General features: G+C 45.9%; 1 protein-coding gene across 1 annotated transcript in view; it reads right to left on the bottom strand.

Annotated features, from left to right (window-relative positions):
• Positions 1–22,076, bottom strand: part of LOC137323404 (Krueppel-like factor 7) — an 84,156-nt gene extending 62,080 nt beyond the window's left edge. Inside the window, exon 1 of the mRNA XM_067986883.1 lies at positions 21,506–22,076. Coding sequence (XP_067842984.1) covers positions 21,506–21,607 — 102 coding nt within the window. The 5' untranslated portion in view covers positions 21,608–22,076. The remainder of the gene's footprint in view (positions 1–21,505) is intronic.
• Positions 22,077–22,854: the final 778 nt, after the last annotated feature.

Genomic DNA, 22,854 nt, shown 5'->3' with positions numbered 1-22,854 from the left:
GCTCCTCCAATTCTGGCCTCTTCCGCATCCCCCACTTCCTTCGCTCCATCATTGGCGGCCGTGCCTTCAACTGTCTAGGCCCCAAGCTCTGGAATTCCCTCCCTACACCTCTCTCTCCTCCTTTAAGATGCAGGTTAAAACCTACCTCTTTGACCAAGCTTTCGGTCACCTGTCCTAATATCTCCTTATGTGGCCCGGTGTCAAATTTTGCCTGATTACGCTTCTGTGAAGCACCTTGAGACATTTTACTACGTTAAAGACACTATATACATGCAAGTTGTTGCTGTGACAAACTTTGCACATTTCCAACATTTCCTATTCCCCCTCGCCTTTTGTATTTCCAGTCAATTTTCAGCCCCCATCGTCTTCCAACAGGTGCTGACTGTTGCTGAGAGATGGGAGCAGGAACCAGCAAACATCGACACCTAATCCAAGTGTACGAGCTCGAGGGCAAGAATCCTCCACCCAACAGGGACTCTCGAGTGACTTACGCTATACAGTACTGGGCACCGCACCTCAGGAAGGTGATATTATCCTTGGAGGGGGTGCAGTGCAGGTTCACCTGAATGATACCAGGGCTTAAAGGGTTAAATTACGAAGACAGTTTGCATAGACTAGGCTTGTATTCCCGTGAGTTTAGAAGATTAAGGGGTGATCTAATTGAGGTGTTTAAAGTGATTAAAGGATTTGATCGAGAGAAACTATTTCCTCTGGTGGGGGAGTCCAGAACAAGGGGATATCATCTTAAAATTAGAGCTGGGCCATTCAGGGGTGATGTCAGGAATCACTTCTTCACACAAAGGAGAGTGGAAATCTGGAACTCTCTCCCCCAAAAAGTCAATTGAAAATTTCAAAACTGAGATTGATAAAGTTTTGTTAGGCAAGGTTATTAAGAGTTACGGAACCAAGGCAGGTAGATGGAGTTAAGATACAGATGATCCGATTGAATAGCAGAGCTCATGGGGCTGAATGGCCTACTCCTGTTACTATGTTCTCAAACCCAGGGGCACAATTGCAGGACCCCAAAATCCTGGCCCAGCTCTGGAAGACCCTCCATTGTTTCTGTGTTCTATCAAATGATCTAAGGCACGTTCTCTCAACAGAAAGTACGGTCCGATTCAAACAAAATCATAGAAATTTCAGGGGGGATGGTCTTTGAACATCCTGACCCCCCCCCCGGCCTTCTCCCCTCCCCTGCCTATACCACTGGTACAAACAGGAAATGAAAGACTGACCAGAGAATAACACTCAGCATGTCCTGAGCTGGAAGCTTTGAGATGACAAATTATCGGAGCAAAGCTCGAGATATTTCTGAACCCTCAGCTGCACTCGAGGTAAAACCACAACCTGTTCTGGAGGAGAGAATCATACCAGACAGGTCCAGTGAAATGTGCTTTCTCTACACCAGTATTGGCCAATTCAAATCGCGGACTAGACACAGGTGTGGCCGCAGTGACACATGCATTAATTTCAGTAGACATCGCCTAACACACAATACAGGTAAATGTTCTTAAGTAAATATATACATATTAACAACTATCTGGCAAGCAAGTAAAGCTCTCAACGATCACAGACTTTGCTATCATCTTATCATTTAAACCAACAAACGCACAAGGTTAAAGTTCACCTGCATACGCCGTGCGAATACGAGTACTGCGATCACACGCCCAACGACGGAGTCTATTACTGTGTGTTTATTTACTAATCAGAAGTACAATTAGCCACACCTGGATTCCCAGTTAGCCACATGTGGCTAGTGACTAACGAACTGGACAACACCGGTCTACAGATGTTGCTTTACCTGATGAGTGTCTCCAGAGCTTTCTGTTATTAAACCACCTTCTCTCTCTGTCTTTCTCTCCCTCGTTAGTTGAGCAAGTAGCCGTACAAACGGACAGAACCGCAACAAATGTAATTGTACAGTACAGTTGCCTGTACTGGATTTTAGTTGATTTTGAGAGAGTGTACCCTACTCTAACTGCAGGCAGAGCAGTGCTGTTATAATAGATTGCTTTTCTCTTAAAATAAAAACACATGCAGGCCTCAAAAGGACACTGTACAAAGATCAGTATCTGAATGTTTAATATATTCATTCCTCTGTCTGCTAGATAAACAAGAGGCGTTAGTTAACATGTTTAAAATGAACAGCCCAGTGCCTGCATTATAATAATGGGCAAAGGAATCTCTGCAGAGTGTGATTTCCCAGAAATGCTGTATAGAGGGGATGCCTGTCAGCATAGGTTTCATTTTGCGTTTTGTTGAGACCAAGCGTTGCAGTGAACACCAATGAGCCGTGGCTCAGTGGATAGCACTCTCGCCTCGGAGTCACAAGTTCGTGGGTTCAAGTCCCGCTCCAGGGACTTAAGCATGTAATCGAGGCGGACAGTGCAGTGCAGTACTGAGGGAGTGCTGCACTGTCGAAGATGCTGTCTTTCCAATGAAATGTTAAACCGAGGCCCCGTCTGCTCTCTCATTTGGACATAAGATACGGGGCGCTCTCTCTCCTGGCCAACATTTATCCCTAAACGATCACTAAATCAGTCATTTATCTCATTGTTACTTGTAGGACAAATTGGCTGCTGTATTTGCCTACATCACAAGGACTATACTTTAAAGAGAAAGAGAGGAAAGAAAGACTTGCATTTATATAGCGCCTTTCATGACCTCAGGACAACCCAAAGTGCTTCACAGCCAATGACGTACTTTTGAAGTGTAATCACTGATGTAATATAAGAAATGCAGCAGCCAATTTGCGCACAGCAAGATCCCACAAACAGCAATGTGACAATGACCAGAAAATCTGAAAAATAAGTAATTAATTGGCTAGAAGTGCTGTGCGATATACTGGCGATGTGAAAGGTTCTATATAAATGCAAGTGCTTTATTTTGTAAGACACACAGCAGGACGTGGAGGTGGGGGATTAATCACTGCTCATTTGACTGATAAGCAGCAGTTGAAGAGGGATGAGATTAAGAGGCGATCGAATTGAGGTGTTTAAAGTAACAAAGGGGATTGATCGGGTAGATAGGGGATTGTCTCTTGAAGGGGAAACTTCATGAACAAGTGGGACACAATCTTAGAGTTCAAGCTAAATTGGCTAAAAGGGAATCCTGGAAAATTGTCTTCATACTAAGGGTTGTGAGCACTTGGAATGGACTGTGCCAGAAGTGGACAGATGAGGAACCAATTGAGAGTTTTAAAAGGTAGATAGATACTAGAGAAGTAAGGGTCTTAAGGGAAATGGAGAAAGGACAGGTAATTAGGACTCAAGAGTTCTAATAGTTTAAAAAATGGTGGAGCAGGCTCGATGGGCCAAATGGCCTCCTCCTATTCCTTTGAATACAAGCAAATCAAAACGGCACTTGTGCATACGAGAGAAGGTGACTGTGTATAATAAGAGTCCAAGAGGAAATTGTGGAGGATAAATGGTAATGATTGTAAGCGAGTTTTCTGCACTGAGCAAAATGCAGCAATCCTGGGAATGGAAGAATTTGTGCGCTAATTGGGCACCAACCAGTGTCAGCGTCAAGCATTCCCAGGCCAGATACAGCAAGTGTTAAACAATGTGCCATAACCCTAAACTGGAAGAACACACCCTACTGAGGGGGTGCTGCACTGTCTGAGGTTCTGTCGTTCAGATGAGACATTAAACCGAGGCCCCGTCTGCCCTCTCAGGTGGATGTAAAAGATCCCATGGCACTATTCAAAGAAGAGCAGGGGAGTTCTCCCCGGTGTCCTGGCCAATATTTATCCCTCAACCAACATCACTAAAACAGATTATCTGATCATTATCACATTGCTGTTTGTGGGATCTTGCTGTGCACAAATTGGTGCTGCGTTTCCCACATTACAACAGTGACCACAATTCAAAAGTACTTAATTGGCTGTTAGGCACTTTGTGACGTCCTGAGGTAGTGAAAGGGACTGTATAAATACAAGTCTTTCTTTCCATTTCCTGTGGTAGTCAGGTATTTTTTTTTTAAGAACAGGTTGACAATTTATTGGGAATAGGTGGTGAACTGTGTCCAGATTTCCACATACACCAGAGGAACTGGCTTCATTTCACTCTGGGCTGTTAATACCCAGTGGCTGAGTGACACCACCAGGTCTGAGCCAGAGTCAGGCCCAGCTCCAAGGTGAAAGGGCAGCGTTCAAGTCAACTGGTTCACCCAATTCCCCAGACAGCCTTGTTATTTTTAACACTAAATCGAAGAATTTGAGCTCGTGTATTTTTAGCCCCACAGCTATTCGAGGCACCTGTTCGGCTCCATGTGCCAGGGAGGGAGACCCCCAGCAGTCCCAGGGATTGGACATACCCCAGGGTACTGTGAGGCCCAGAGAGCACCGTTCCCACGGCCTCTCCCACCAGCTGGAATGCAACCAGCGGATCGGCCCGGTTCAGAACTGGCTGGACCAGTTTTATTTTTTTTCAAAAAACAGGCCCTCTGGAGGTGGGGGGGGGGGGGGGGGGCGGCGGGAGAGAAAAAGAGAAAGCGAGCGGGAGAGAAAGAGAGAAAGCGAGCGGGAGAGAAAGAGAGAGAGAGAGAGCGGGAGAGAAAAAGAGAAAGCGAGCGGGAGAGAAAGAGAGAAAGCGAGCGGGAGAGAAAAAGAGAAAGCGAGCGGGAGAGAAAGAGAGAAAGCGAGCGGGAGAGAAAGAGAGAAAGCGAGCGGGAGAGAAAGAGAGAAAGCGAGCGGGAGAGAAAGAGAGAAAGCGAGCGGGAGAGAAAAAGAGAGAGAGAGAGCGCGAGTGTGAGAAAGAGAGAGAGAGAGAGAGAGAGAGAGAGACACACATACATTCAAAAAGAGAAAGAGAAAATGAAAGAGAAAAAAAAAGAGGGAAACTGATGTTTTTCAATTGATGAGAAAGTATAAAAGATGTCCAATTTCCAAGGCCATGAAGCTGCTGGGAGGGGGTGGTGCTATGGTTCGATACCCATGGTACACTGCTTTAGTCTGAACACAGTTTCTATGCACAAGAGAAATTTTTCAGCAACATTTGCAAATAAGCTCAGATTAAAAAATTAAATCAGCAAGGTGATTGTTGAGGATTTTTAGACCCTTGCCCAATCACTTAGAAAGCAGTCGACTCACATAACGCTGCCCTCTACCTGCTGAGTTAGTTGATGGCAGCGGTTGGGATAAGGCGATTGACGTTTAGACCCATGGGTTGGGAAGGATCAATATTCAGTCAACCATCTTCCCAACCCCCACACCCACCCACTGCCCCCCCCCCAACCCACCCCTCGTGTCACCAACCCTCCAAGATTGCCCTGGAGTCTCCAGCAATTAAGGACTCATCTCCTGTCCACTGCTGTGAGCAAAAACCCGGGAGAAAAATCGTAGGGACATTAAAGAAAAATTGTGTGTTCTTCATTTTTTTTTACTTGAACACTTTTGTTGATTAGTTATAAAAATATGGGAGACGGGGTAAAAAATGTCACTTGACTGGGGCGGGCTGGTTGGAAGGGGCGAGATTCTGTGATGGAATCTCCAGAATACGTCAAACCTGAATTGCCAACTCCCCCAGTTTGGACACAATGGCAATGGTCCCTCACGGTCAGAGAGGCTGGCTCCCACATCAAGAACAGCCAATCAAGGCAAGGTGGCAAAGCACAGACCGACCGCGACGGGAGGGGGTGTCTTCGGGAGAGAGGAAAACAAAACTGGAGGGAACAAAGTGAAAAGCGTACACTTAAAAACAAAAACACAGAATGTGCAACAGCTGAGAGAGAGAGAGAGAGAGAGAGAGAGAGAGAGAGAGAGAGTGTGTTAACTGGGTCTTTGATGCTTGGCTTTGAACCGAAAGCTCCAGGACAGTGGAATAAAATGAGCCCATTGTCCGTGTCACATTGAATATCGGGCAGGCAGTCAGTGCCCTGCAATAACTGCAGCACTGCAGGGTATGGCCAGTTCAAAGCCAACCCAGCAAGCGTTTAATGGCACTTGGATTCCCTCGCAGAAGAATGTAACCTTCAGCAATCTGTTGGGAGGGAGGGGTGAGAGAGACACAGAGAACAGACAGAGAACAGACAGACTGGAGCCCATCACACACATTGGCTGGACACACTTCTAATTTGGAGCGAAGTTAACCCTCTCCTTCCTGTCTGGGATACGCCCTCTGCTGGCAGCCATGTGCAATGCTGCACATTTAACCCCCCCCCCCCACCCAATCCCCATCGAACACAAAGTTATAGATGCCACTTTTGCCTCCTCAGCTCAGGTGCTAAACCACTCAGCTGGTAGGAGGCGTTGGTGGGGGAGTGGGCCCACCCCTCACCCCGCGTCCAAACCTTAAGGCGACTTTGGGATCTGTGGTTCCCAAAGCTCTCCACCACTGGGGTTTCCCTCACCTCACATCTGGGTCTGTTGTGCACTGATTGATAGAGATTGATTCCTATGATTAGTCAATAACTCCAGTATCATTGTATCCTGTGACTACCAGGACTGTAGAAGGTGAACTAGATGGACCATGGTCATTTTTCATCGAGCAATTCCTGTGTTCCAATATGAATATGGATAACTGAATTCTCCACATCAGTAGACATGACAAATTGATGAATGAGCAGAGCTTGGTTTAGGATAGATGTTTGAGCCATGGCTGACACCAACATGCACTATCGGTAGCACTCTCACCTCAGTCAGAAGGCTGTGGGTTCATAGTCCCACTCCAGAGACTTGAGCACAAATTCTAGGCTGACATTCCAGTGCAGTATAGAGGGAGTGCTGCCCTGTCGGAGGTGCCGTCTTTCAGATAAGATGTTAAATTGAGGCCCCGTCTGCCCTCTTAGGCGGACGTAAAAGATCCCATGGCCCTCTTTCGAAGGAGAACAGGGGCGTTCTCCCCAGTGTCCTGGCCAATATTTATCCCTCAACCAACATCACAAACAGATTATCTGCTCGTTATCACGTTTGTGGGATCTTGCTCTGTGCAAATTGGCTGCCGCATTTCCTATATTACAATAGTGATTACATTTTAGGATTTCCTGAGGTCATGAAAGGCGCCATATAAATGCAAGTTGTGTTTGGACGACGACAATCCCACTCTTGGTGGACACGAGTCCAAAGCATAGTGATCCGCCATTCCACCAGTGGATACTGTCACAGTGTAACAGTGGGGGACAGCGCCGTCACTGCGTAACAGCGGGGAAAAGATCTCAGGTCACAGTCTCAGGATACAGAGTAGGCCATTTAGGACTGAGATGGGGAGAAATTTCTTCATTCAGAGGGTGGTGAACCTGTGGAATTCTCTACCACAGAAGGCTGTGGAGGCCAAGTCACTGAATATATTTAAGAAGGAGCTAGATAGATTTCTAGGCACAAAAGGCATCAAGGGGTATGGGGAGAGAGCGGGAATATGGTATTGAGATAGAGGATCAGCCATGATCATGCTGAATGGTGGAGCAGGCTCTAAGGGCCGAATGGCCTACTCCTGCTCCTATTTTCTATGTTTCTATGTTCACTGTGTAACAGTGGGGTCAGTACTGGTGGGTACAGGTCTGTCACTGGTGGTGGGAATAATTTGAGGGGATGGATTCAGTGCACTATACAACATTAAATCTCCAGTGTAGTTTCTGCTGTGGTTTATTTGCAGCACATTACTAAACAAGCCTGAGCACCTTGTAAACATATCACTCCACCATCGATCGCCTAAAATGTCCATCCTCACAGTGGCCTTCACCAATTGGAAGGCAAACCGATTCTTTGGATGATTCTTGACTGTCAGTCAAACAGCCTTTTTTCCCCCATCTCCAATATTTTTTATAACTAATAAATGAAGTGTTCAAAGAAAATGAAAAGAATACACTTTTTTTTCAATGCCCCTATGATTTTTCCTCCGGGGTTTTTGCTCGTAGCAGTGTCCCGGAGATTAATCTTCAATTCCTGGAGACTCCAGGCCAATCCTGGTGGATTGGAAACCCTACTGTAGCCTATCTTTCACAGCCAGCTTCCTTCCAGCTCTGAGATTGTGTAAGTGAATCCCATCGCCTCCTCAGCAATTGACCTGTGGGTTGTTCCTGCTTCCATTGAATGTGGTTTGGAGGGAAGGGGGCACGAAAGCAGAGTTGCCAACCCTCCAGGATTGCCCTGGAGTCTTCAGGAATTGAAGGCTAATCTCCAGGTCACTGCTGCGAGCAAAGGCCCGGGAGAAAAATCATAGGGGCATTGAACAAAATTGCGTTTTTCTTTCAAAAAAAATTTTTTTTGAACAATTTTGTTTATTAGTTAGAAAAATATTGGACTGGGAAAAAGGATGTTTGACTGACAGTGATGAATCATCCAATCGGGTAACGAAGAGTCTGTTCGCTTTCCAATTGGTACGAGAAGGCGGTACACGGTGAGGATGGACATGTCAGGCGACCAATGGCGGGAATGTGGGGGCGGGGCGGTTGGAGCCATGAGGTCTCGTGTGATGAAACCTCCAGGAATATGTCCAACCAGAGTTGGCAACCCTACTCTGCAGCCCAGCAGCCGGATGTCACTGTGTGTGCGCCTGCATTTAAAAAGAGTACCCATGGTCCAGATTCCTTTGACAAACACTTAAAAAGTAATCGAAAAGGAAAAATGCTTTGTAAATTAACCAGTCAGCACTGAGGGCAACAGGCTGGATGGCGTTTCTGCATCAGAAGGTGTGAGGCAGATGACCAATTTATAGTGTTACAAAGTTGCTGCTCAAACAGAGACCCTGACCCAAGAAATAAAGGTAATCGATATTTAATACAACTTTAAAACATTTTACTTCTACCCACCCCATTGTTCCTTTTTTCTTCATCCACCGTTTCTCTCCCTGTTCCATTTTTATGAGTCTAACTTTAGATTTATTTTATCAGGTAAATTCACTGATTGCTCACTCCCAGTGGTCAGCTAAAGAAAGTCTTGCATTTCTATAGAGGCTTTCACAACCTCAGGACGTCCCAAAGTGCTTCACAGCCAATAAAATACTTTTGAAGTGTAGTCACTGTTGTAATATAGGAAACGTGGCAGCCAATTCGTGAACAGCAAGGTCCCACAAACAGCAATGAGATAATTACCAGTTAATCTATTTTTTTTTAGTGATGTTAGTTGAGGGATAAATATTGGCCAGGACACCGGGGAGAACTCCCCTGCTCTTTGAAATAGCGTCATGGAATTTTTTACGTCCACCTGAGGGGGCAGACGGGGCCTCGGTTTAACATCTCATCCGAAAGGCAGCACCTGTGACAGTGCAGCACTCCCTCTCCCTGTTTCTCCCCCACTGTGCCACAGGTCTAGTTAAGGGGGCCTGAGGTTTGCATGGCTTCATCAACAGCCCGTGGGACTCTTCGGATCCAAGGCATTAGGCACTCCAAGTTTCTACCAGCGCTGGTGGGAGTGTGGCAAAGCTGTTGCCAGAGCCTAAATACCACAGCAAATCTCTAATTCTACTTTGAAGCTTGACAAATCGCCCAAGGGTTAACAGCTGCATCTGTACAGATATCAGTTTACCCGTCTCTCATTGTCTGTCTGAGGAGTTTCGCCCAGTTTCACCCAATGATGTAATGATGACTCATATATTTCAACATCGAGAGGGAGATAAATAAAAATTAAAGGAGTCACAATTCCCCCTCTCAATGATTCAATTGTCAAATACCTGGTCCCGACTGCAGGATGCCAACAGGAAGGTGGCTGCCCCTTTAAGAAAATGTCAAACACAGCAGCGTCAAAGCAAATTCCAAAACCGTACAGATCTAGCCAATGAAATGGGCTGTTTTATTGACCTACAGCGTCAGGAGCTCCGCCTACCAATCCTTGTAACTGAATCTTTACAGCTGCAAAATAAAAAATGTTTTTTTGCTTTTGCCAACTCAAAAAGTTCTGCCCAATTAGAAGAGAGACTGACAAATCCCGCCCCATCTGCTCTGCACAGAGCTGTCACAGGGACGATCACTTAAAAGGGAAAGTCCGCGCCGTGCTGCACCCCCCACCCTCCCTCCCCTCCCCTGCCAACCCACCCTCCCTCCCCTGCCAACCCACCCTCCCTCCCCTGCCCTGCCAACCCTTCTTCCCTCCCCTCCCCTGCCAACCCTTCCTCCCCTGCCAACCCACCCTCCCCTGCCCTGCCAACCCACCCTCCCCTGCCCTGCCAACCCACCCTCCCCTGCCCTGCCAACCCTGGAGCACTTAAAAAATTATGTCGCTTTTTGTCTCCCCCATTTCCTTTGGACACTTTCGTTAATTAGTTGTAAAAATACTGGAGATGAGAAAGAAGGCTGTTTGACTAGGAGGGCAGTTGGAGGTGGAAGGTCATGCGATGAAATCTCCAGGAATACGTCCAATCAGAACTGTCAACCCTAATGCCACAGCCGCACAGACTGGCGGACAAAATGGCCACTGGGAATTCAGTGCACAGAACATCTAGGCCATTCCAGGAGCCGAGCGTGCTCAGAACCTTCTCAGAAGAGTCTCCGCTTGAAACACTAAGTCTTTTCAGGCACTGTCAGAACCTCTGGTATCATACCTGGAGTCTTCTCTGCTCGATTGCCCCTGCCCCTTCTCTAATGTCACCAGCCGCTTACAACGAGTATGTGTGGCCCCATTACCCTTCATTTAGGCATTAAACGACGACTGAGCCTGCACCGCATGGTGAAGCAAAGGCTGGGTTTTGCTCCCTTACTGTCCCGTCTCCTGTGCAGCAGCCGGCCAGCTGCCGAGGGGGATCTGAGAGTTCGCTAATAGAGAAGGGAAAATGGACGACTCGCCATAACCCAGGGCGACCAGTGCGACACGCAGCAACGATCTAACCTGCAACATTCCCACACTGCAGAACACCACGGTGGGATAGCTGGGTTGGGGAAGGGGGAATTTGAGGCACAGTGCACCACATTGCTGACTTCCCCACTTCAGCCATTACCATTATGAGCAAGGCACCGAAGACCGGGCATTGCCCCACCAAGCTGGAGGGAGGGGAGAGAGCCAGAGAAAAAGTTGCCCGCTTGCGTCCTTCAATGGCCAATTCAGGGAGAGATCAGCCAGTGCACGGAGCAGGTGATGTGGACCGCGGTTGGGGCAGGCTGCAGCGCTGGATCCGTGGATGTCTAAACCCATTGAACTCGCCGCCTGCAACTGTGCACAATCCCTAGAGGCAGCGAGAGCACTGAATTCTCAGTGGGTCCAAGCAGAAACGAGTCACTTACCCCAAACATAGCTGAGGCAAAAAAAAGAACTTGCTTTTATATAGCACCTTTCAAGATCTCAGCACGTCCCAAAGCTCTTTACAGCCAATGAAGTACTTTTGAAGTGTAGTCACTGTTGTAATGTAGGAAACAAGGCAGCCAATTTGCACACAGCAAGGTCCCCAAATAGCAACAATGACCAAACATTGGTTGAGGGATAAATATTGGCCAGGATCACTGGGGAAAACTCCTCTGCTTTTCTTCAAAATAGTGCCATGGGATCTTTTAGATCCACCCAAGTGGGCAGACAGGGCCTCGGTTTAACGTCTCATCCGAAAAACGGCACCTCCAACAGTGCAGCACTGGGAGTGTCAGCCTAGATTATGTGCTCAAGTTTCTGCAATGGGTTTTGAACCCACAACCTTCTGACTCAGAGGTGAGTGTGCTGCCCCTGGGCCACAGCTGACACCTGAACACAGCTCATTCACTAGCAGAAAAGAAGAATCACCTTCGCCCACTGTCTCCTCCCGTTCTTAAAAAGATGCTATGCAGTGTCGCGGAGCTCTGCCTGAGGGGCGGATTAACCCACGGGCATGATGGGGGACAGGGGGCCTGTGCCCAGGGACCCCGGCCAAATATAGGGACCTGCTAAGGACCCTGTGCAAATATTGCCCCTCACCCATCCCCTGTCGGTAAAACTCACAATAAAGCATGTAGACTTACATACAACCACTGGATCAAAATATTTTAGCGTTTAAAGACAGTGTCAGAAGGGGGCAAGACAGATTCAGCAGATTCATTAAAATATAAGTATTTATATAGCGTCTTTCATGACCAAAGCTTTACAGCCAATGAAGTACTTTTGAAGTGTAGTCATCAACTGAGCCATGACTGACACCGACACTTGCCGTTGCTTGAGGTGCGAAAGGGGCCCTCTGCGTTCTTGGCGCCCAGAGCCCTAAGGATTCTTAATCTGGCTCTGCTCAGCCCAAAACCTGGGTCACCACATTTAGCCAAATCCAAAATGGTGGAGGTAATGGTGGGCAGGGGGTGGGGAAGAGGTTGGCAGGAGACTGGCACACGGGTCGATTCTGATGTAGTTTTGCCAGTAATGAGATTCATTGCCGATCTTAGCTTTAACAGCCAGGAGGTAAACAGAAAGGATTGCGCTTCCAGAAAGAGTTAACCTGACGCCACTTGTGACCTCAGCAATTCCCAGAGGCCAAAGCAAACCGATGCTCCAGTTCAAAACCCAGACAGGTTGTGACTCCACCAGACACACACTGTTTTAAAGCATACAAATGTAGGACTGAACCCTGCGGGGATCTGTACGATTTTATCTCAATTTGAAGGCAGAGGCTTTTATAATAAAAACACATACACATACACGTGACTCATCCCGAATAATTAATATAAAGATTTCTAATCAAATACTTTCCGCTGTTCAGGTTAGCCTTGGGTTATTATGGGGAGAATATGGAACTTTTTAAATAAACTAAACGGTCCTTAAAAGGGCAATGCATAAATCGCCCTTCAAAAGGACAATGCAGAAATCCCACTGGAATTTCATGGCAGAGTGGATCCAGAAGTGATCAATCTTTTTTTAAAAAATCATTATGAAGTGTGAGAAGTACAAGGAGTGTCCAGGCTCTGAGATGTGACACCTTAAAATCAGCTGGTGGGACAATCCCCTCCCCTTATAATGAAAACAGATACATACTTGCAATGACAATTAAAAGATTCCCTTTCATTTAAAGCTCTCTCTAGTCAGTTGCCTCCACTCCCAAGCTAAGCAGATCCCCTCCCTCCCCCGCAGAGACGGTGCCTTGTCCTTTGAGAATTCTGACACTCTCGTGCTGTTTATTAAATAGCAAGTGCTCGATCCAGTCTGGACCGGATTCTCAAAGCCACCACTCAGCCGTACAGTGAAGCGCTATAAGTGTCTCTCGCAAACACACGCGTGACTGTGTTGTGACAATCTCATATACTTCGAAAACACCTTGGCTGGTTCGCAAACAGAGAACAGCACCAGGGGCACAAACCGCTGGCAGTGTCTGGCGATGGAAGCTGTTTTGATCTCGTGTATTAATTAAGAAATGATGATATAATTAATAATTGGAAAGAACTTGCATTTATACAGCGCCTTTCACGACCTCAGGCCATCCCAAAGCACCTTGCAGCCAATGAATTACTTTTCAAGTGTAGTCACTGTCGTAATGCTGGAAATGTGGCAGCCATTTTGCACACAGCAAGATCCCACAAACAGCAAAGTGATAATGACCAGATTGGCTGATTTAGTGATGTTGGTTGAAGGATAAATATTGGCCAGGACACCGGGGAGAACTCCCCTGCTCTTCTTCAAAATAGCGCCATGGGATCTTTTGCATCCACCTGAGAGGGCAGACGGGGCCTCGGTTCAACATCTCATCCGAAAGACGTCACCTTTGACAGTGCAGCACTCCCTCAGTCCTGCATTGGGAGTGTCAGCCTGGATTATGTGTTCAAGTCTCTGGAATGGGGCTTGAACATATGACCTTCTGACTCAGAAGTGAGAGTGCTCCAACTGAACCATGGCTGACACCTGACTACTATCAAAATATTAAAAGAATCCATGGCAGCTCAGATAAAGATGAGGTAGTGCAGTTTAAGCAGGGCAGTGGAGTTTTCTCAGCTACCAAAACCTGCTCAAAAGACTCCTTACATCCACTTTAAAGATGCATTGATTTAACTTACACCTCCCACCCCCCTTTACAGAGACGCTACATGGCCTGCAGCTCACTTGACAGCTACAAGTCAGATCCTTCACTCCCACCAAGACATTGCTTTTCAACAATTCGTTTTGCCCACTTAATAGAAAATGGGCCTACAATGTCACTCAGGTGTCACTAGGCTTACCAATATGTATAGGAGAAACACTGACAGCTATAGGAGGTGTTATAGACTGCCACTGTTAATTCATCATCCAATTACTCCCACCAGTGATGGACCTGTACCCACCAGTACTGTACCCATTATACAGTGACAGACCTGTACCCACCAGTACTGTACCCATTATACAGTGACAGTACTGTACCCACCAGTATTGTATCCCAGTGTTGTACAGTAACAGACCTGTATCCACCAGTACTGTACCCATTATACAGTGACAGACTTGTACCCACCAGTACTGTACTCCAGTGTTGTACAGAAACAGACCTGTACCCACCAGTACTCTACCCCGTTGTATAGTAGCAGACCTGTACCCACCAGTACTGTACCCATATTGTACAGTGACAGACCTGTACCCACCAGTACTGTTACCCCAATGTTATACAGTGACAGACATGTACCCACCAGTATCATAGAATGGTTACAGCACAGAAGGAGGCCATTCGGTCCATCGAGCCCACGCCGGCTCTTTGTAAGAACAATCCAGTTAGTCCCATTCTCCCGCTCTTGCCTTGTAGCCCTGCAATTTTTTTCCCCTTCAAGTATTTATCCAATTCCTTTTTGAAAGCCACGATTGGATCTGCTTCCACCACCCTTTCAGTGCCCCAGTATTATACAGCAACAGACCTGAACTTGAGTGTATTCGAGACAATTTTCTGGAACAATATGTTCTTGAACCAACAAGAGAACAGGCCATATTAAATTTGGTGATGAGAAATGAGCCTGAATTAGTCAATAATCTAATGGTAAGGGAACACCTAGCTAACAGCTATCAAATATGATAGAATTCAATATCAGGTTTGAGAGGGAGAAGGGTGAGTCACAAACCAAGGTTTTAAATTTAGGTAAGGCTGACTTTGGAGGGATGAGGCAGGAATTGACCACAATATACTGGGCAGAACTATTAACTGATACAACTACGGATGAACGGTGGGAGATGTTCAATTAAGTATTTGGTACAATACAAGACCTGTACATACCCCTAAAGAGCAAGAGCTCTACGTGGGTAATTAAAGAACCTTGGTCAACAAGGGAAGTGAAAGATAGTATAAAACTAAAAGGCAAAGAACAGTAAAGATCCCGCAGACAGGGAGAGATATAAAGAACAGCAAGGGGAGACAAACAAAATGGCAAGAGCTGCAAAAAGGGAATATGAGAAAAAGCTTACGAGGGAATTAAAGGACAACACTAAAGAATTTTACAAATATATTAAGAGAAGGGGGTGGCTAACAGTAATGTTGGGCCCTTAAAGACTGACACAGGTGATATTGTAATTGAAAATCAGGAAATGACAGACTTACTAAATAGCTACTTTGTATTGGTCTTCACAGTAGAGGATGAGGATAAAATACCAGAGATACAAGGAATAGTAAAAATAAATCAAGAGGAGGAAATAACTAGATTCAATACAAGTTTAAAAAAATTGGTAATGGAGAATCCAATGAGATTAAAAATAGACAAATCTCCAGGACCCAATGGTTTCCACCCCAAGGGCTTTTAAAGAAGTCGGTGAGGAAATTGTTGATGCTTTACTTAGGATCTTCCAAAACTCTCTCGATTCAAGAATTGTCCCCTTGGATTGGAAAACCGTCAATTGTCACTCCATTATTTAAGAAGGGTAGGAGAGATAAACTACGAAATTATAGGCCTCTTAGTGTAACATCAGTTGTGGGGAAGTTACTAGAACCTGTTATTAGGGACAGAGTGATTGAGCATTTGGACAAATATGAGCTGGTCAGAGAGCCAGCATGGATTTTTAACGGGCAAGTCATGTCTAATGAAACTAGTTGAATATTTGGAGGTGGTAACAAACATGGTAGATAATGGAATATCTATGAATGTTATTTATATGGACTTCCAGAAGGCATTCGACTAGGTTCCATATAAGAGACTGTTAACAAAAATGAGAATGCATGGAATTGGAGGCAACCTTTCGGCCTGGACAGGGAATTGGTTAGGAGGTAGGATAATGGGCATGTACACAAATTATCAGGATGACACTAGTGGTGTCCCCCAGGGAACCGTACTGGAGCCTCCACTTTCCACCATATTTAAAAATGACTTGGATGAAGGAATAGAGAGCCGTACACCCAGGTTTGCTGATGACACTAAGTTAGGTGGCACAGTAAATAGTGTAGATGGGAGCAGAAAGTTGCAAAGGGACATTAAACTGAGGCCCTGTCTGCCCTCTCAGGTGGGTGTAAAAGATCCCATGGCGGTATTTTGAAGAGGAGGGGAGTTCTCCCCGTGTCCTGGCCAATATTTATCCTTTATCCCCTATACCCACCAGCGTTATGCAGCTGAACGCATTCTAGACAAAGTTTGCAAGTGTACTAGGTGTTTTTTTCCTAGTTGACGTGAACACAGTATGAAAATTTCAGCCAGCCACTATTCAACTCCAGCGGCAGCTCTGTACCCACCAGCACTATACCCTAGTGTTATACAGTGACGGACCTGTACCCATCAGCACTGTACCCATGTTGGACAGTAACAGACCTGTACCCACCAGTACTGTACCCCGTTATACAGTGACGGACCTGTACCCACTTGTACTTTACCCCAATGTTACAGTGACAGACCTGCACCCACCAGCACTATACCAGTGATACACACTGACAGACCTGTACCCACCAGTACTGTACCCATGTTAAACAGTGACAGACCTGTACCCACCAGTACTGTACCCATGTTAAACAGTGACAGACCTGTACCCACCAGTACTGTACCCATATTAAACAGTGACAGACCTGTACCCACCAGTACTGTACCACAGCGTTATACAGTGACAGACCTGTACCCACCAGCGTTATGCAGCTAGATGCACTCTAGACAAAACTAAGTTTGCAAGTGTGCTAGGTGTTTTTTCCCCAGTTGATGTGAACACAGTATGAAAATTGCAGCCAGCCACTATTCAACTCCACTAGAATCTAAATGACAGTTCAGCACTCAATACCTTGTCGCACTGCACTTTCTTCTAGCTCCAGATCCTTAATGATTAAAGCACCAAGGCATCCATTTTTAAACAGTGTTTCTCACACAGGTTGTGCTACAATCAACCACACAAAAGAACAGATTTCGGGTTGGGAATCAGCATCCTGTCACTCCAGACTTTTCACCCCCTTCAGCAGTGGCTAAATGGGTAGCACTCTCACCTCCGAGTCAGAAGGTTGTGGGTTCAAGTCCCACTCCAGAGACTTGAGCACTTAATCTAGGCTGACACTCCAATGCAGTACTGAGGGAGTGCTGCACTGGCAGAGGTGCCGTCTTTTGGATGAGACGTTAAACCAAGTCCCCATCTGCCCTCTCAGGTAGAAGTAGAAGATCCCATGACACGTCAAAGAAGAGCAGGGGAGTTCTCCCCAGTGTCCAGGTCAATATTTATCCCTCAACCAGATTATCTGGTCATTATCACATTGTTGTTTGTGGGATCTTGCTATGTGCAATTTGGCTGCCCGTTTCCTACATCACAACAGTGATTACACTTCAAAAATAATTCATTGGCTGTAAAGCGCTTTGAGATGTCCTGGGATCATGAAAGGCATTATATAAATGCAAGTTCATTCTTTCATTCTTTCTTTCAGGATTGAGAACTAAGCACAAACCAACGCTTATTTTGTCTGTGACAAATCAACTCGGGAGAACATGATCGGAGGGGAAAGGTGCGTCGGCCATCTTGACCGCTGTGCCGCACAGGCCGATAAAATGCCAGGCTGGCACTAATTCTCCACGTGGCACACTCCTGATTCCACCTATGCTCATCGAGGAGCCGTGAAAACCACTGGAAAAAGTCAACTTACGGCGCCCGGCCACGTTGGCATATCTCAAGGAAAAGAACGTTTACCCACTCTGTTGTCCTGCTGGGTGAAGAATTAAGGGGAGGAAGCACAACATGGAATCATACAGCAAAAAAGGGGGCCATTCGGCCCTTTGTGCCTATGCCGGCTCTTTGAAAGAGCTATCCAATTAGTCCCACTCCCCTTCTCTTTCCCCATAGCCCTACAAATTTTTCCTTTTCAAGTACATTTCTAAATCCCTTTTGGAAGTTACTATTGAATCTGCTTCCACCACCCTTCCAGATCATAACAACTCACTGCATTAAAAAAATTCTTCCCCTTTCCCCCCCACTCTGGCTCTTTTGCCAATTCTCTTAAATCTGTGTCCCTAACATTCCATATAACTGACTGATTCTCTCCTCTTTCTCTTCCTCCCCAGTTGAGCCAACTCGTACAATTGAGGCATAGCACCAAAACCATGCAGCTAAATGGAACTGTTCCAGTTCAGCGGCAGTTGTGGTTTATACAAGTGCCAGAAATGTATTTACTCCTTCAATTGGGCGACTGGCATACATGTATATAATTAATGCGATATGAGGTTGCTGCAGGGGAGGTCGTTCTCTCTCATTCCAACTGTTACTGTGCAAGACTCGGAATACACATGACAACAAAGAACTGGTCCTGTTCTCATGATGCTTCAGCAGATCTCAACGACTAGCCATTGACCCTTTAAAGAGCAATTCATCTGTTATGGTAGAAGCCCTCACTCATCTAGGATTCCATTCATCTCTAAGGAACTACAAGTACAGAATATTTAGGGAGCCCCTTCTCTCCCTCCCCTGCCCCCAACACACTTAAACCTAGAATATCCACTCCAGAGACTTGAGCACAAAATCTAGTCTGACATTCCAGTGCAGTGCTGAGGAAGTGCTGCATTGTTGGATGTGCCGTCATTCGGATGAGACGTTAAACTGAGGCCCCGTTTGCCCTCTCAGGTGGATGTAAAAGATCCCACGGCACTATTTCGAAAAAGAGCAGGGGAGTTCTCCCCGGTGTCCCGGCCAATATTTATCCCTCAACCAACATCACAAAAACAGATTATCTGGTCATTATCACATTGCCGTCTGAGACCTTGCTGTGCACAAATTGGCTGCCCCGTTTCCTACATTGCAACAGCGGCTACACTTCAAAAGTACTTAATTGGCTATAAAGCGCTTTGGAACGTCCTGAGGTCATGAAAAGTGCTGTATAAATGCAAGTTTTTTTTTAAAGCAGGCCATGGAAGTAGGACGATGTGGGTACAGGCTCAAAACTGATGCAAGGCGAATATTGCAGGTTCGTCTTCACAAGTTGAACATACATTTTGGGTTTTATTGAAGAAAGAAAAGTGATTGACACATGGAATGGACTTCTAGGTCGGAGAGTGAAGGCAAAAACCTGAAGTCCTCTAAGAGACAGTTGGATGTGTGTTTGGAGGAGGGTGGGGGGGTGGTGGGGGGGGGAGATTGTCGGGTTTTCTGAATGGATGAACTAAGATGGGCTGAATGGTGGTCTTCATCATCATCGATGTGATGACCCAACTGAGCTAGTGGCCAAAGGGCCTACTCCCAGCTGACAATGCTGGCAAACCGGCCACTCGAGAGGTCCACGTAATCAAAGGAAGGAAGGATGGAAAGGAAAAGAGTAGAAGGTAGGAAGCGGAATGAAAGAAAGAAAGGAGGGATGAAATAAAGGGAAGTGGAGGGAGAAAAAGAGGAAGAGATAGAAAGAATCTTTTCCCACTCAGCATCTTCACAAACTGAGACTGGTAAGTCATTGCTGGGGTTGGGGGAGCATAGGAACAGCCCCTCGACCCAGTTCCACCAGGGCTGATCTGTATCTCAACTCCATTTACTTGCCTTTTTCCATACCTTGATACCTTATCTAACAAAAATCTATCAATCTCAATCTTGAAAGCTCCAATTGACCCAACATCCACAGCCTTTTACGGGAGAGAGTTCGACGTTTCCACTACCCTTTGTGTGAAGAAGAGATTTTTGACATCACCCCTGAGCGGCCTTGCTCTAATTTTAAGGTTATGTCCCCTCGTCCTGGACTCCCCTACCAGAGAAAATAGATATCTATCCTATTGAATACTTATCTTAAATACCTCGATTTGATCACCCCTCAATCTTCTATACTCAAGGGAATACAAGCCTAGTCTATGCAACCTGTCCTCATAATTTAACCCCTTTTAGCCTCGGTATCATTCTGGCGAATCAGCACTACACCCCCTCCAGGGTCAAGGGCGATACGATTCATGGATGTGAAACCGCAACCAACTTTCTACGGCGCAGGGCGCACTGACTTGCCAAAACGCAACACGCCACTTCATAAGAAAAACAAATGTCATTTTTCTTCCTGCAGAAATGCTACCACAGCCCGCAAATGAACTAACACCGCCCTATAAACCCTGAAATAAGAGTACAAATGATCAGTGAACAGGCTGGGTACTGAACCACAATGGAGCATTGCAAGTCACTGTTCTAAAATGTTGCAAAAGGGGATACCAGGAACTGGTTACAACACAACAGAGAGATGCAATGCAACACTGCCACAGGTAATCCCCGGAGTAAGTTAAAATTTAAAGAACACTTTAAGCAAACCCATTGTAATAGATTATATAATGGGAGGGGGAGTTATTAATGATTTTGTAGATGCAAAGCCTTTAGTAATGACTATCTAATAATTAAGCCTACGGCATGCTTTATTAGATAGACTCCTATTACATTAAGCACTGGTTAACTCGCATTTCATTAATCACGGCTGTATTGTGTTGCCTCGGTCATTAGCATGTGAAGCAGAAAATGCTACAAATCTGCCACTTAATCAGGTATTTGTTATTTTTCATTGAAGGCTGTGAGGTTCAGGCGAGACTACTGTTGAATTCTTCTCATTTTTCATGACAAGTAGTCAGTTAAGCCGTCTAGTCAATTACAGACTGAAAAAACCCTTAACCCCCCCCCCCTCCTTTGAGTCAATGCCCCGATCAGAGAGAGAGAGAGGGGGGGTTTAAAAAAAGGGGGCTTTTGGTTACAATGATTCAGATCACAATGTACAAAGCAGAAAGGAAATCCCACCAGGGCCGCCTGTAAAGGTGAAACGGGAAGGGGAAGTGGAGTTTACAGATTTGAATTTAAAGTCACACAGGAACTGGGGCCATCTCCGTTTGCTGTTTATTATTTTATCCTATTGTCTGAAGCTGGGATGGGGAGACTCTTCGAACAAAACAGACAAAAAATGATTTACTAAGCCAATGAATCTTCGGAATTCGCCCCTGTAATAAAATATACTAAAACCTGCACTGGCAAGGTTATTTATATATATTTATTTAAGTTAATTGCAAATAACATTCAACTGACTCCAATAATCAGAACTCTTGATTTATTTGAATCGAAAAAAAGTTGCCTAAAGTCTCTCTCTCTTTCCCCCAGTGGAGCCACTGATATAGAGAGAGGTCATCATCTTAATGACAGTTGCAATGATTCTGTCTAGTGCTGGACTAGTAATGTTTCCCCTCCCTCTCACTCTCCAAAACACACACACATCACCTTAAAAAAAAACCTGAGCCGCGCCAGATGGCGTTCACCCGGAGCCTGTGCAATAATATATATATATTTTTTTAAAACATTCACCTGCTGCCAGTTTTCCTCCAAAGAAGGCTGCGAAGAAAAATAACCCGTGTCGTGGACAAGTTGTAGCTCCTGGAATATACTGTAATTCGCCAAAACATCCATGGTGGTGGTGATGATGATGATGATGGGAGGGGGGGAAGAGAAAGGAAAGGGAAAGGGAAAGAAAAGGGGGAGGGGGGAGAGGGGAAGAGGGGGGAAGAGAAAGGGGAGGGAGGTGATTATTGATGGCAGTGAAAAGCAGATCGGATCTCTCTGCAATTTGCACCCAAAAGGCAGCCAGTCTTTGCTATTCCAGGCAATGCAAAGCAAACCTCTCTTAAAAAAATAAATTATAAAGTCAATGTCTTTGATTGCAATCCTTCTGCAGACTCCGACGCCAGCAGATCTTTGGACAAGAATGGGCTCAGGGACATGTGATGTCCATGTATTTCCGCATTGGCGATGCTTCTCCTTTGCAATCCTTGCTTTAATTTTTTTCCCCCCTCTCTCTCTCTCTCTCTTTAGCAGAACGCACCACTGGACTCTGGTGCGAAGGGGGAGACCAGCAGAGAGGAAAAAAAACACACACGGTTAACACCGCGGCTGAGAGGAAAGTAGTAGGCAGCGCCTGTCAATCAAAGCGGCCGACTGCTCCGTATAAGGTCAGCGGGCGGTGATGTCACCGCCGGCCAATGGGAGGATCGGAGAGGGAGCGAGCCATCGCTTGCCCCCATTCGGGGCGCGGCGGCGGATGAGACGCGGCCGCTGGTTGGCTGCTGGCGGATCGCCCTGCTCCCTTATATGGTATTTCAAGGAAAGCTATTTTTAGAGCCCTATATAAAGGCTGCAGCTGAGAGTAAGTGAGCCAGAGAGAGGGAGAGTGCAGGCAAGGTAGTTAGATAGTTGTCGGGAGATAGTTGTCGGGATGCAGCACCAACCTTGCCCTATAAACATACTTTCTATAATAAGGAACTGGTGCAAGTAGGTAGGGAAGTCAGTTCAGCATCTGAAAGAGAAATGACAGTGCAGCCCTTTGGGTGGGACTCCGAATGAGAACTGATGTATTTCCTACAACTTTTGACTTTATTAAAGTTGCATCACAATGATTGCTCCATCTGTATTGCAATGCTGACGATCTAGAATGTCTGAGGGCTGCCGATTGAGTACGCCTGCTGATAATTGAAACAATATTGAATTCCCCTCCCCTCATCCCCATGATGACAACTTGACAACACAATAAAAATATAATTGTTACGCCAGCGGTAATTTCAATCTGGGTTTTAGATGATGCTGTCTAAAGATCTATAATTTGATCACAACCCTTTTAAGTCACTCAGGTTAACGATTTATTTGGCTCCCACCACCGTACA

Source organism: Heptranchias perlo, chromosome 7 (genome assembly GCF_035084215.1).
Source record: "Heptranchias perlo isolate sHepPer1 chromosome 7, sHepPer1.hap1, whole genome shotgun sequence".
Taxonomy (NCBI): domain Eukaryota; kingdom Metazoa; phylum Chordata; class Chondrichthyes; order Hexanchiformes; family Hexanchidae; genus Heptranchias; species Heptranchias perlo.
Note: the sequence above shows the minus strand (reverse complement) of the source record. Positions and strands in the feature narration are given on the sequence as shown.